This window comes from Saccopteryx leptura, chromosome 2, assembly GCF_036850995.1.
Source record: "Saccopteryx leptura isolate mSacLep1 chromosome 2, mSacLep1_pri_phased_curated, whole genome shotgun sequence".
NCBI classification, from domain to species: Eukaryota; Metazoa; Chordata; class Mammalia; order Chiroptera; family Emballonuridae; genus Saccopteryx; species Saccopteryx leptura.
The window spans coordinates 254,491,667-254,505,609 of NC_089504.1; the positions used below are offsets into that span (position 1 = coordinate 254,491,667).

Here is a 13,943-nt window from a genome sequence, read left to right on the forward strand (position 1 = left end):
AGGCCTGTGCCTTGTGCAGAATAAGGTTCGGGAGAAGGAAGACAAGAGCCCGTCATCCGCATGAGACTGTCCCTGTGTGAGGATGGCCAGCAATGTTCCAGGTGGCAGGACTGAGCCCCCGGAGCAGCGAAGACAGCTCCCTGCAGGCACGACTGGTGGGGGGGACAGCAGAGGTGCACCACTCGGCCCATGACACATGTTCCCAACTCCCTAATGAGCCTATACTTGGCCCAGAGAAGCAGCTCATCTAGTGGGGGACACGTCCTGCCACCTGCACTCACGCCCCCTCCTTCCACACGTCCCTGACTCACTGTGAGTCACAGGCAAACAGCAGCTCACGCCTCATCCCGCCGGGCCCTCCGCCTCTCCACTCCCTGTCCTGACTCACCTCTTTCTTTTTTCAGGTTGGCTTTTCAGATCACAGAGCTTCTCTTTAAATAAGATGGAAGGACAAACAACACTAAAATATCAAAATATACCCATTGAAATAAAAAAAACAACAACAATAAGAAAAACCACTTTAATTCTCTGGGTTTGTTGTCTGTTACCTATAGCAATATTTCACATTATATGCATAAACATCTCCCCATTCTTTCTTGGGCATGTCTTATTTCCCAAATTCAACGGCGGGGTCCCATGGACGGAGACCCCTGTCTTCCACCAGACTTATTTTGTGCCCCAGTGTAACCTAGGAAGGACGCTAACATGGTACACCCAGCCTATGAGGACACACTGCTCTGAAGAGAAGGGACAAGGGATATATCCAGAAATCCGGGGTGCTGATGGCCAGCCCTGCCTTCCCTTGTCCCATTAGTCTCTGCCCTGTCCACGTACCCAGAAACGACTGCTTTCTCTCCTGACTGAAGGTGAAGTCTGAGTGATCTGTGTCACTCTGTGAAGGACCACCTGGTCCCATTCATTCTCCCCCACCCCCATCCCTGTTCTTTCATGACCTGTTACCGACTTTGTATTTTTTTATTGCCAGTCATTTTGTTGTCCTGGGAGTTGCGGGTTTCCCATTTTAATCATTCTTCTTTATGGCTTCCTGGAGGTGTCACCCAGATCTCCCATGCCCCTGGCTAAGAGCAGCAGTGTTTTTGGTATCTGCAGTTGGGGTGTGGGGCTCTTTGGTGGCAAGGAAGCCCGACAGGGGGTCAGGGTGAAGACATGCCAGCTACCGCTGCTACCCAGTGTTCTGCAAAATGGCCCGAGCAAGCAAGCCAAACTCCAAAACTGGAGGCTAAGAAATGATGTTTTAACCACCGTTTTCCATCTGAACCAGAGCCCAGACAGACCGGCCAGACCAAGGCCTTCGGAGACCAGGGACACCAGCCAGTCTGAGACTCAGCACCAGGGTTATGGCTTGTGTCATCCAGCCTGTGCCAAGTGCCAACACTGGTCCTAACTGTCCTCCTCCTGGTTCTGCTTGGACGGGCCGAAGCCACTGTGGGGTCCTTTGGTAGGTCAGTCCTCCAAGGGATGGCGTCAACTCACCCAGCCGACCCTCGCCCAACCGCTTCTGGGGTTCACTGCACACGTTTGACCAGTTTAGTTTGGAAATGCCGTGATGTGAACAGGTACTGGTGGAAAGGCGCTCCAAGAATAAGGCCCAGCTCCAGGCCGGTGGCCCTGGAGAAGACCAGGGAGACACTGGTAAGAAGCCGTCTCCAGAGGTTGTCCATGGAGCTGCAGATAGAGAGTGGGTCAGTTCAGGAGGAGGGGTCAGCGGGGCCGGGCATCCTCCAGTCACTGGACCCAGCGGTGAGTCCCACCATAATAGTGTGGGGTGGAAAGCTTTGACCAAAGTCTGTCAAAGAAACCAGAGACTGTGAGATGCCTAAGGTTGGGTGGAGTCGGACTCAGAGCTGAACAGGGAGACAAGCAGAAGAGGTTTCTCCTTGAAGGGAAACGAACCTTTAAAGATTGCGCACCAACCCCTTGTGCCTTGAGCAGGAACCAGTAGAGCGGGCTGAGCTCAGCAGCGGGGCAGGTCATCTGGTGGTCTTGGCTGGGCTCAGCCGTGTGTGTCTGCAGTCAGCTGAGAGTGGACAGGCGGTCGGAGAAGGTAGCAGAGGGGAATGGTGCCCTTTCCTCTCATCAGGCCACAGGATGGCCTGGGCTCGTTTGTGGGGTGGCAGCAGCTGGGTTCCACGGCAGCAAGAGAGGACAAGCCCCGCACACGAGGATCTTCTAAGCCTCTGCTCGTGTCACATTTGTTCCTTGGCCATCCCAGAGTCGGGGTGGAGAAACAGACTGCATCTCTGAATGAGAAGGAAAGAGCGACCATTTTTTTAAAAACTTTTTTTGCAGTTTACACAAATTACAAAATCCAGAGAGATCCAGCTTCAGGAGGTAAAACCTGTTGTGTGGACAATGATGGGAACAGGAAGTTCTCCTTCCCGGAAAGCGGCATCTGGAACGGCCGCCCAGCGAGGCCACAGATGCACAGTCACAGCTCTGGTGTCCTGGAATAGGAGAACTTTGATGGCAGAAACTGTGTGTGGTCAACGAAATACAAAACCAGGGACGGTCATGTGGAGTTTGGGGGGGGGGGGGAATGGCCCACTTTCCAAATATAATGAGAACATATCTTCTTTTCTCTTTAAATTTCTTACTGCTTTCTCTTCTTGTTCTCTCTCTTCTCTTTCCTGTGTGTCCTCGAAGCATTTATCAAAGGGCACCTGATGACAACTGAATCAGAGTGTGGAGGGAGGCAGGGCTCTGTGTGTGGCTCCAGCCAGTGGGAAGGCCAGGAGAGTGGGGGACAGGGACAGCCCTTCCTCCAAGACTCCGGCGTGTGCAGCAGGAAGAGAGAAAAAGCAGCTGACGTTCTCAGAATGGATAAACAGCAACGCCACGTCGAGATGGCTTTCCAAACAGGTATGCTCTCTTCCACTTTGTGCCAGCCACACAAGAACTGTCCTTTGGCACAGCAAATTGAAGTAATTTCTGTGACTGTCCAGCAGGTCACTTGTCACCGAAGCTCACTAAAGGCCTTCCAAATTTAGTGTAACAACAGTCACTGACCAGTGACGAGGAGGTGATGGGAACACAAGGTGTACTGAGCCTGACGCTATCTTCCGTGGCCAGTGGGGGGCCTTCTCATTGTGGTAACAGATTCTTCTGACTCTTCGGCACAGAACAGGAGTTATAGAAACGAATGCTGTAGGCGGAGGCGTTTTTTTCCAATGAGCTGTCCAGAACTCTCCCCGTTGGACTTGGAAAAGCATCTGGTTCAACTGAGGAGGCTGGGCAGGACTCCACGGGTGAGAAACTCCACGTGTGTGAATGTTCTCACATGTCGTCATTTCCACGGTGAGTTTCTCCACACGAGTTAGATGGGCACGGAGGCTTGGCATCAGCCTCCCTCAGGCTGCCCCCATCCCTTGCCGGAGCTACGATCAGCAAACCTTCCAAGGTGGTGGCCGGAGAAGGTCTCGGGCCTGCTGGCTCTTGGATTTTGTGTCTTGTCCCCGTCGTCCACGTCTGATTTCTAATCATCTGGAGAAAGGTCTTCAGCCAACATCAGACCACCAGGGACATCCTGGTTGGAAAGTCACTCTAGGGGAGAGCAGAAAGAACCCAACGTTAAACCATGCCCTGGTTAAAAAAAACCCACCCAGCCTGACCAGGCGGTGGTGCAGTGAACACGGCATCAGACTGGGATGTAGAGGACCCCAGTTTGAAACTCCGAGGTCGCCGGCTTGAGTGTGGGCTCACCAGCTCGAGTGCAGGGTCATTGGCATGGGCGTGGGATCATAGACATGACCCCATGGTTGCTGGCTTGAGCCCAAGGTCGCTAGTTTGAGCAAGGGATCACTTGTTCTGCTGTACCCCCCCAGTCAAGGCACATATGAGAAAGCAATCAATGAATAGCTAAGGAGACTAAGGAGCCACAATGAAGAACTGATGCTTCTCATCTCTTTCCCTTCCTGCCCGTCTGTCCCTCTTTCTGTCCTTGTCTCAAAAAAAAAAAAAAAAAAAAAAAAGAAACCCAACCCAGCAGAATGGATGGTTCTGTGCATGCAGTCCCCCACCTGCTCAGAGCCTGGCACCCCATGACTCTTGATTGGACACTTTGCTAGACTTATAACTACTGTCCCTACGTCTCAGTTGGTGCTGAAGCTGACATACATCTGGGACCATGACCACAGAATAACTTCCTGCCTCTTCTGGGATAACTACAATGTTTACAGCTCCACACCAGCTCTGTGGACGGTGCACCACAAACCCCCACATCGCCTGCAAGTTGGCCATTCCATTTTTCTCCTTAAAGAACAAAAGGCATCGCATCGTTCCGGAGGGATTCCGGGTCATGTCAAAACCTTTTCCTGTTCCTGTTCTCTCTTATACCATACCCTCGAGGAAACACTCAGCTTGGAATCGTGAAAACAGGACAGTGGGAGAGGCAGATCAATGGAGAAAGGGGGGCTTGGAGAGCGGCCTCAGGGCACGGAGGCATCCTGGCAACCTACAGTGGACATCTGTGATTGTTCACCAATGTTTTTCGGAGGTCCAGAGCTCACATTTGGGGGCTGAGGGATGGACTGGGCTGCTCTTGGATATATATGTAAAAGGCCACTTACACAAGAGACAATGAACTGGGTCGGGACCAGAAGATTTCCTTCCCATACACAGGGCACACAGTTCACAGTTTCCAGTCAACAAAATGTCAGAAGAGGCAAGAAGTTGTGAGCTGTCATTCAGAAAGAGCAGTGGCTACCAACCTTCTGTGGGACGGGGGTGGGGGGCTCTCTGGGGAATTCACTGCATGTTGCTAAGCCTCGCCCCAGAGGGCACCCATAAAGGCTGGGGAGGGTGTACGTAGGGGCACACGCAGAACGTTCTGCATGCGCAGGCCTCTCGGGTCCATCTAAGGCTCACGGTGGCGATGGCACCTCGAGTCCCTGATGCTAATGCTTCTTAAAGCTGGTGACTCACTCTCCAACTCTCTCCAGCTTCACACCGGCCAGCCTGCCTTTTGCAGGTCTCCGGGCCCCCTGCGTCCTCACTTCAGCTGTCCCAGGTGAACAGAGGTGGGGAACTGGCCTGACACCCCTGTTCCCCCAAGTGGGCCGCAGCACCCTCCACCAGCCTCAACTCCCCTCCTCTGGCCACCCTAGGTCCTGGACTTGACCCTGCCCAGGCTGCCCAGGACCTCACCGGCTTCTTTGTGGGCTCCTTCTTCCGCCTCTTCTCCGAGGTGCCGTGGGTGGATGGGTCGCGGCCCCGATGGGACGGTACCCGGCTCAGCTCGTGCTCGCTGTAGGGCGGCAGTGCGTCGTCGGACGCGTCCTCCTCGTCCCCCTGCTGCTGCGTGCGCGCCCGGTAGGTGGCTGGCGGCGACCAGGCGTAGCAAGGGGCGCCGCGCCGGGAGGGCGTCTCCAGGCTGCCCCCGCGGCCCGGGTGCTCGCAGGCAGCCGGCCGGCTCACCAGCCGGGGCAGCGGGGTGTCCTCGGGGGTCCAGGCACGCTCAGCCTCGCTGGGGGGCTCGCGGCTGCGGCTCCGTGTCCCGAAGTATCGCTGCTCCGGTGAGTAACCCTCGGGGGGGTACCCCTCGGGCAGGCCGTCCCCGAAGAGACCCCCGCGTGCCCGCGTCTCCGCGCGCTCGAAGCGGCCGCCGGCACGGGCTTCGAGGCTGCCGTCCGCCCGGCGGGACCGCGCCCCGTAGGAGTCAGCGAAGGCCGCCAGCTCGTCCATGGACACGGCCGGCACACCAGTGGCGAAACTCTTCCGCGACAGCATCTCTGACTTCGAGCGCTGCTGGCTGTGCCAGAGGGGACACGGGTCAGGTGGGCTGGGAATGCGAGGGACAAACACCTGCCTGGGTCCGAGGACCTGGTCCCAGCCCGGCCCCGCACCTCTTCAGCGCAGGGTCGCCCCCAGTGTAGGGGAGACAGCCGTGCCTGTCTCATGGGTTAGTGTTAAACATCACAATGCACTAGGGTAAATATCAACCTTTTATGATCCACATGGTACTAAAACACTGGGGGACCTGCTGAGCATTATGACATGACTTCTGGTAGGCAGCCACCTGTCACCATCCACACCCTCCAGCCCCCTCTAGTGGTGTGACTTGCAATTCATACAGCTGTGGCCCCAGGAGCACCTGTGACACTTGGTGACACACAGGCCTTTTCCTCCCTGGGAACTGAACACCACATTACTTGTATTAGCAAGCCTGAGAGAAAGGCCATGTCTCCTGTTCTCCAAGGTGGAGGACCCGTGAGTGAGGGAGGTGCAGTTTGATGGGAGGCGACCACACCAAAGTGGCCACACATCCCAGCCTCCCCCTGTTCATGGGCTGTGTGACCCTGGGTGAGTTCCTTAGCCTCGCCCTAAGTTTGTTTCCCCAACTTAAAATGGGGACGTTCACAGTATCCACCATTTAGGGTTAGGACATTCAAATGCAACCGTGTTTCACACAACCAAGCATCCAAAAGGACAGAGATGAGAGGCAGGACATTTCAGAGGTCAGAGGATCAAGTATCAGAGAACAGCCGGGGCATGTTAACAGGTTCATTAGGGGTCTGCACCCACTTCAAAGGGTCTGGAACGATGGCTTACACACACGTGTCACAAGGGTTCCTTTGCTTAATGAATGTGGGAGGGGGGGCGTTCCCAGAGGAAGAGATGTGGTGGGATAGCCTAGCATAGGGGTCGGGAACCTATGGCTCGTGAGCCAGGTATGGCTCTTTTGATGGCTGCATCTGGCTCTTTAATAAAAAATAATAACGTTAAAAATATAAAACATTCTCATGTATTACAATCTATTCATTTCCTACTGCTCATGTTCATCGTTGTGGGTGGCTGGTGCCAATCACAGCTGTCCTCTGGGACAACACCAAATTTTTATTGGATAATGCATAATGTACATGTGTCGTTGTATGGCTCTCACAGAATTACATTTTAAAATATGTGGCATTCATGGTTCTCTCCCGACCCCTGGCCTAGCAGGTAGGCAGAGGAGAGACGTGGGAGGAGCAGCCTTGGTCCACGCTGCCTCCCGCTCCTGCCCCTCCCACCCTGTAGAGAGCTGCCCCTCCATGGCCACCTTCACCTGTGCCTGAAGCTGTCCCGGTCCTCTCTGTTGTACTCCACGGCCGCGGGCCCCCGGCTGGCCCCACTGCTGCCTCCCATGATACCCGACCAGTAGTTGGCGTTGCTCTCCAAGTCCCCAGACACGGGCAACTGCTTGCTTCGCATCTGGTGGTAAGACTGGCGGAAGTTGCCATCCTCCTCATGCAGAGAGCTGAGTTCTGAGATGGTGTTGTTATCTGCGGGGACAAAACCAGGCATGACAGAGCTGTCTGCGTGCTTGACAGGACGGGGACTCAGGTGTGAGCTGAGTCCAGGAGGAGCCTTGGAGAGCTCCCAGCCCCCAGGGCCTCTCGGTCCTGTTCTGGCCAGGGTGGGTGTAGACCTGAACTAGTGGCATTTGTGTTCTTTGCTCAGCAGGAGCAGGCTCCAGCTCCAAGCCCACTGGCCTACACAGTGGGCGGCTTCCTCTGTGCTCTGTTCTTGGACTCAGAAAACAATCATCATTGCTCCACCTAAGGCAGGCTTCCCGGGCCTTGGGCTCTGTGCAGCTCTCTCTTCCTAGGACGTCATCATCCTTGTTCCAATGTTTGTCTTCTCCTTGCGTGATTCTATGATGAGCTGTGATGATCCCAGACACGTTGAGTCAAAAGGGGAGAGAAGCTGCAGATCACAGTATCTGCCCTACTGTGGTCTGAGTCCCTTCAGGGCCAGCACCACCCTGGGCCGCAGGAGCACCCCAGGCCAGCCTCCTGTAGCCGTGTCCCTGCCCACAGAGCAAGGAGTCCACAGGGCCCAAGCGGACGTGCACACTTCGTGTCTGACCATCCACCTCCTACTGGAAGCTCATCTGGGAACCTGGAACCATCTGTCCAAATCCCCTTGCCATAGGGGATTCCAGGCGTGTGCTGCCATGGTGGCCAGGATGGCTGTTTGGAGGCGTGGGAAGAAAGGGGGGCTGGCTGCACTATGGCCTGTGGACCTCTACTTGTAGTCTAACCCCAAATCCCAAAATATGAAGGAACAGGACAGTGGGTCACAGCTTCCCCCTTTCCTCAGGCGGCCTAGGTAGCTTTTTGCAAATGCACCCATGGCAAAGGACCAGCATTGCACTGGAAAGGAAAGGGGGAAAAAAGAAGCCTATTTATTTATAGAACTTTGAAATGGATTGAATTTCATTTTTCTTAAAAAATAAAGCGAGTGACTCTATTTGTAATGTAACTCAAGCCTCCTGTTTTCTGCAATCCTTTCGTTAGAACTTCAAAATATTATCAAAATCAACATTTGCAACATGGAAGGCCTGGCTCGTGAGTGAGAGGTGAGCCAAGCCAGGATGTGGGCCTGCGTTTCCCTCCACTTCTTCCCCTCTGTATCCCCAAGAGTCCTCGCAGGAGCAGAGAATGTTTGCTGGTTCCCACCCCCACCACGCCCACGGCATAAACATGCCTCCTCTCCCATCTCTTCAGGACACAGGGCTGACCAGGAATGCCATGAAGTCGGGTCATCAGTTGGTTTTGAATTATAATCTAATTTTAAACCTTTCCTCCTCTTAACAGACTGTCTAATGCCTCTTTTAAAGGGAAATACCTCAGATACTCACAGTTGCTAAAATCTTAAACCTTTCTTGCCTTGTGAGCCCAGAGAAGTCCAAACTCCCAGGAACCAGGGAGAAGAGATCGTGACAGTGCACCCAGTGTGACTACTGAACACTCTCATTCTTGGCTCAGTGCTTTCCTTAAACTCGGGGGAATAAAGGAGGTTTAGGATATCTCTCTATAATGAGGAGATATAAAACAGAGATATAGCTATCTCTGTTTCTCATTCATCTCATGGACTGTCCGGGTTGTAGACGCTCTAATTTCTGCCACGTTGAACATCAACATCAACCTGTTTCTCTTCACCGACACCTGGTCCTATAATTCTAGGACAGGATAGGAAAACCCTTGCTGTGTAAAGGGTTAGGATTTGCAAACCATACTATAACAAACTATTCACCTCTGCCATTGCAAGGTGCAAGGAATCCTAGATAATATAGATGTGAACCTGCATGGCAGTGCTCCAATAAAATTTACTCATCACAACAGGAGGCAGGACAGAGCTACCCTGCCTGGCAGCAACAGTTTGCCGACCAAATCATCCAAGCACCATCCCCAATTACAAGGGACTAGGAAGTGAGGGTCACACTGGCTGGTGAATTCATAAACCTGACCCTGAAACACCTGTCACAACTGGAAACTGTGAGAGCCACTCTGTGATGAGATCTGCGAGACTGTCCCACTTCCCGTGATCCATCCCGGGGTTCCTTTGCTCTCTGGGAATAGAACCTCTCCCAAGTCCGGTGAACTGTGCCTTTGTCATAACATCAACCAGCAGGTTCCAGGAGATCGGGGTCCAGTCTGGGGTCTGGGGACTTTCCTCTACCTTTCTCTCCTCCTCTGTCAAACGAGGGATGGGGGTATTCAGCAACCTCAGTCTCTTCCGGCTCCAAAACCCTGAAGTCCTATGAGCTAGAAGGTCCTGGCCCTCTGAGCAGAATGTGCCACCTGCAGCCATGGAGCCACCCACAGTGTGGGCAGACGTTTCTTGTGTCAAGAGCCCAGGACGGACAGGCATCAGGGGAGCTGGGGATCTTGTCTGATTCTGTCCCTTTAACCCTCTGGCTTGTGTCCTCATCTTTACACTGCTGAGGTGGACCCAGGCCACCTCCGAGCTCCCTCATGGTCACTAAGATTCCTTGACCTTATGAGCTGCCAGGCCCTGGAGATCACTGTAATCCAGGTGGACGGGAGACGGTCACCTGAACCAGGTTCACTTTCTCTCCAAGCTGAGAGAGTCACAGGCTATGCCTCCACAGGCCCGTTCTCCCTGATCACTGACTGTCTCTCTGTCCCCTTCCGAGGATCCATGACAACACGGTTACCACCAGCTTGTCAACGGCAGTGGCATCTGCATTCTTGACATTCCAATCTGGAGCCGGGCTTTTTATAGTCCCGTGCCGTGGGAGGAGGCCGCGAGGAATACAGCGCAGACAGGATGGATTTAGAACTGCAAGCGGGAGGAATCTGTGGTCCTTCGTCTGAACAAAGCCCCCTGGAGGCTGCGGTGCACGGTCCCGCCGACAGTCCCATCACGTCCCTCACCGTTGGTTCCAGGACGAGGAGGGTCTGATGATGGAAGCGTGAAACCTCCCTGCCCTGTCTGTGCAGACTCAGTTATTCAGAAGTTCTGATAGGAACTCCCGGCTTGCCCGTCAGTCTCTGCTGCCAGGCATCTCAGAGGCACAGAGGCCTCTTTTTGACGAAATCCGTGGGGCACACGTGTTCCTCTGCCCGTGTTCATCCAGGCCTCACGCAGCCAATGGCCAGTGGCCTGGGGTTCCATGCTCGGGCCTCTCGTGTTGGAAAAACTGAAACCTAAGCTTCCCTATGATGTCATCATTCTGATTTCCCGGCCCCCAGTGATGCGGACTGTCCCATGGAGAGACCTGCTTCAAACTCCGGAGGGACACCGCCCTGTCCTTCACACCGGAAGCCCACCTGCCCCTCCCTCCTGCCTACCCTAAGCTACTTCCTTCTGGGACCGTGTCACCAGCACCCCTGCTGGTTCTGACCCTGCAAGTCAAAAGCTGCCCAAGTTCCGTGACTGCCTCCCCCCTCCCCCGCCCCGCTGCCAAGCCCCCTTCAGCCAGGAATCCCCGCACGATGCCCAGATCACATAAAACACGGATGCTCACAGCGGCCTCTCAGCCTCCGGGCCGGGTCAAACTGCGCCAGCTCCTTCTCGACATAGTACAGGACCTTCATGGAGTCCCGCTCTTTGTCGGCCTGAATCCGGTAACCTTTGCGAACTGTTGGGGAGAGGACAGGAAGGTGACCCGGAAAAAAAAACAACAACGATTTTACCAAGTAGGAAACACGGTGCCCACTTCTAACAGCTTCTCCGTGAAAGGACCCAGACGTGGTCATCTCTCTCTCTATACACCCGAGATACCCTGGGAACAGAGGACCTGCAGGTCAGAGACAGAAATTCTACTGCGGCACATTTTTCGTCATTTGTTAACTGTTGCTTCCCACCTCCCCACCTCTCACAGCACCGCTCGCTCAAAGCTCATCTTCCCAAGAGCTCAGCACTCTGTTGGGACTTGAATACCCACACTAAAAAAAAAAAAAGACCCCTTTGTAGATTTGAGGACACAGATCACTGTACCCTCGGAGGATCACACCTTCACGTGGTTGAGGATCTGGAACTCTAAGACAGACACCTGCCCATCAGGACCTGGACAAAGGTGGCCTGGATGCCGCTAAGTTGCCTGGGGGGTGAGTGTATGAGCTGATGTTAGATTTTAGGCTCCATATGCATTAGTACAAAACAAGATGCAAAATATATATATATATATAAAATATGTAAAATATATATATAAAAAATATATATGTAGTGTTGGAGATAATCCCATCTCCTACATTCCTATCACTTGTCAGGGACAATGACTGCTGCAACCCTACATTTAACTCTCCATCTAGTCCAATACCAGCCCCCAGGGTCGGTCTCATCGTCACAGACGAGATAGAGGGGAAAAGAAGGGACTCAATGGGATGGGAGCGGAACAATAATGGTGATGGACAACACACACAGGGGACAGGAACAAGCTGGGGACCCCGCTCGGCACCTTACGCGGCTGCTGTTCCTCCTGGCCACCTCAGAAGGGTACTGTTCTGAGCTGCATTTTATGGTTGAGAAGACCCAGGCACAGGGGAGTTTCCCAACTCACTCAAGAATCACAGGCCACTCCAGGGCCGGGACCCTGCAGTCTGACCGAGGCCTCACCGTGTCAGACATCTTGCCTGTCTAGGAGTCTAGGATCCCAGTAGAAAGGGTAGACGAAGAGGACGAGAAAGAAGAGCTCCAGGCAGGATGTGCCCTTTGGTGGCGACGGCACGGTTGGTCGGAGACACAGCCCCACCTTCCAGCCCATCAGGACAATACCATGCGGTAGAAGCAGGTGACCCCAGTCCAACGCTCCCCACTCCCACACGTGAGGAGATGCCATGAAGACACCACGTGACTCTGGAGCCCACCCCGCTTTCTGCTCTCTCTGACTGTGGACGGGACCCCCAGCACAAGCTGTGCAAATGGCAAATTAACCTATAATACCCCCCAGACCCCTGAGCACAGCCCCAGCTCTGCAGGCTGAGAAGAGGCCCACACACCCAGGTGGGCAAGTGCACTGGTTTTCTATGTGGGGGCCTGTCGGGCAGTCCACACGTTCACCTCAGACTGTGGAGTTACTTAAAAAAAAAATGAGTGCATCTCAGCACATGCTCTCTAGTGATGTCTTCTCCTGGAGGTTAGAGCCATAATCCTTCCGCAGAAGCAGTTACCAGCAGACGTGATTTTATCTCTCCAGCTACACAGTCTTCCATCTCTGCAGGGGCGTTTACAGAGGAGTACACAGTTCAATTAAGACGCAGTTATTCCCACGGAGCGGCTCTGTCTGTTCTGGGGCAGTTACATCTCAATGGATGAACTGCAGGACTGGGGGGTGGGGGAACTGGGCATCCTGTGGACATGCCACTGGTTTACCGAGGCTCCTCCGATAAAGGGTGACCTTTCCAGGGCTCAGTGTTCATGTCTGTAAAAGGCCACGAATACCTCCATTCTTTAAATGATCTTTTAAAAAGAAGAGATAAAAGGTTCTGACTGGGCATCTCAGTGGACAGAGCATTTTCCCGGCACGCTGAGGTCACGGGTTCGATCCCTGGTCAGGGCACGTATGAGAAGTAACCAACGAGTGCACAACTAGCTGGAACTCAGTGGAACAAGATGATGCTTCTCCCTTTCTCCTTTTTTCTCTCTCAAATCAGTGAAAACAATTGAACACATAAAAGAAGAGACAGAGCAAAGACCAAATCAGAGACACAGGCTGACGCCTCTGTAATTATTAGGGGCAGCTCACATGTCACCTCCTCTCCCAGTCACTGGTGGCTACAGAAGTTCTCTCTCTCTCTCTCTTTCTCACTCCTGGCTTACAAAGCATTTAGTCTGAACTGTTATCGTGGTGCTTTATATATTCTAGTTCAATTTATTTGTGTAAGTACGTACTCTTCCCAAAGATTCTCGAGGGAGAGGAATCCTTATTGTGCTATTAAATAAAAAACCCCTTGGTCCATGCTTTACACATAGAAGGCACTTAATAAGTGTTGGGATGGATTTCTGCTACCCCGGGGGTGGAGTAAGGTTCATGGTTTTTTGTTTTTTTTATTTTTATTTTATTAAGGGAGAATCGAGGAGGCAGAGATAGACTCCTGCATGTGCCCCGACCGGGGATCCACTCGGCAAGCCCACTAGGGGACGATGATCTGCCCGGCTGGACTGCAGCTCCGTTACTCAGTAGCCGAGCTATTTTAGCATCTGAGGTGAGGCCATGGAGCCATCCTCAGTGCCCAGGGCCAACTTTGCTTGAACCATTTGAGCCATGGCTGTGGGAGGGGAGGAGAGAGAGAAAGAGAGAGAGAGAGAGAGAGAGAGAGAGAGAGAGAGAGATGCGAGAAGGGGAGGGGTGGAGAAGCAGATGGATGCATCTCCTGTGTGCCCTGACCAGGAATCGAACCTGGGACTTCCATTTGCCAGGCTGATGCTCTACCGCTGAGCCAACCAGCCAGGGTGGGTTCATGATTTTTTTTAGTATTTTCCATAGCGTTTCCCTCTCTAGACTGTCAACTTCCTAAGGACAGGAACCTCTGGTTAGCTCTGCATCCCCAGCACCTAGCACAGAACCTGGCACATGACAGACATTCAGTACATGTGTGTGTATAAGTGAGTGAAGGAATGAATGAATGAATGAACGAAGGAAGGAAAAGGAAATCAGGAACAGAAACTATATTGCAAGGGGTTACAAAGTAAGGCAG

The 13,943-nt window shown here is 53.3% G+C and overlaps 1 protein-coding gene across 3 annotated transcripts in view; it reads right to left on the reverse strand.

Moving 5' to 3' along the window:
- Positions 1–506: 506 nt before the first annotated feature.
- Positions 507–13,943, reverse strand: part of ILDR2 (immunoglobulin like domain containing receptor 2) — a 57,419-nt gene continuing 43,982 nt past the window's right edge. For all 3 annotated transcript variants that reach the window (XM_066371394.1, XM_066371395.1, XM_066371392.1), the window contains 4 exons: positions 10,772–10,885; positions 7,061–7,277; positions 5,164–5,767; positions 507–3,561 (listed from right to left, as the gene is read on the reverse strand). In XM_066371394.1, the coding sequence (XP_066227491.1) occupies positions 3,526–3,561; positions 5,164–5,767; positions 7,061–7,277; positions 10,772–10,885 (971 nt within the window). In that variant the 3' untranslated portion in view covers positions 507–3,525. The remainder of the gene's footprint in view (positions 3,562–5,163; positions 5,768–7,060; positions 7,278–10,771; positions 10,886–13,943) is intronic.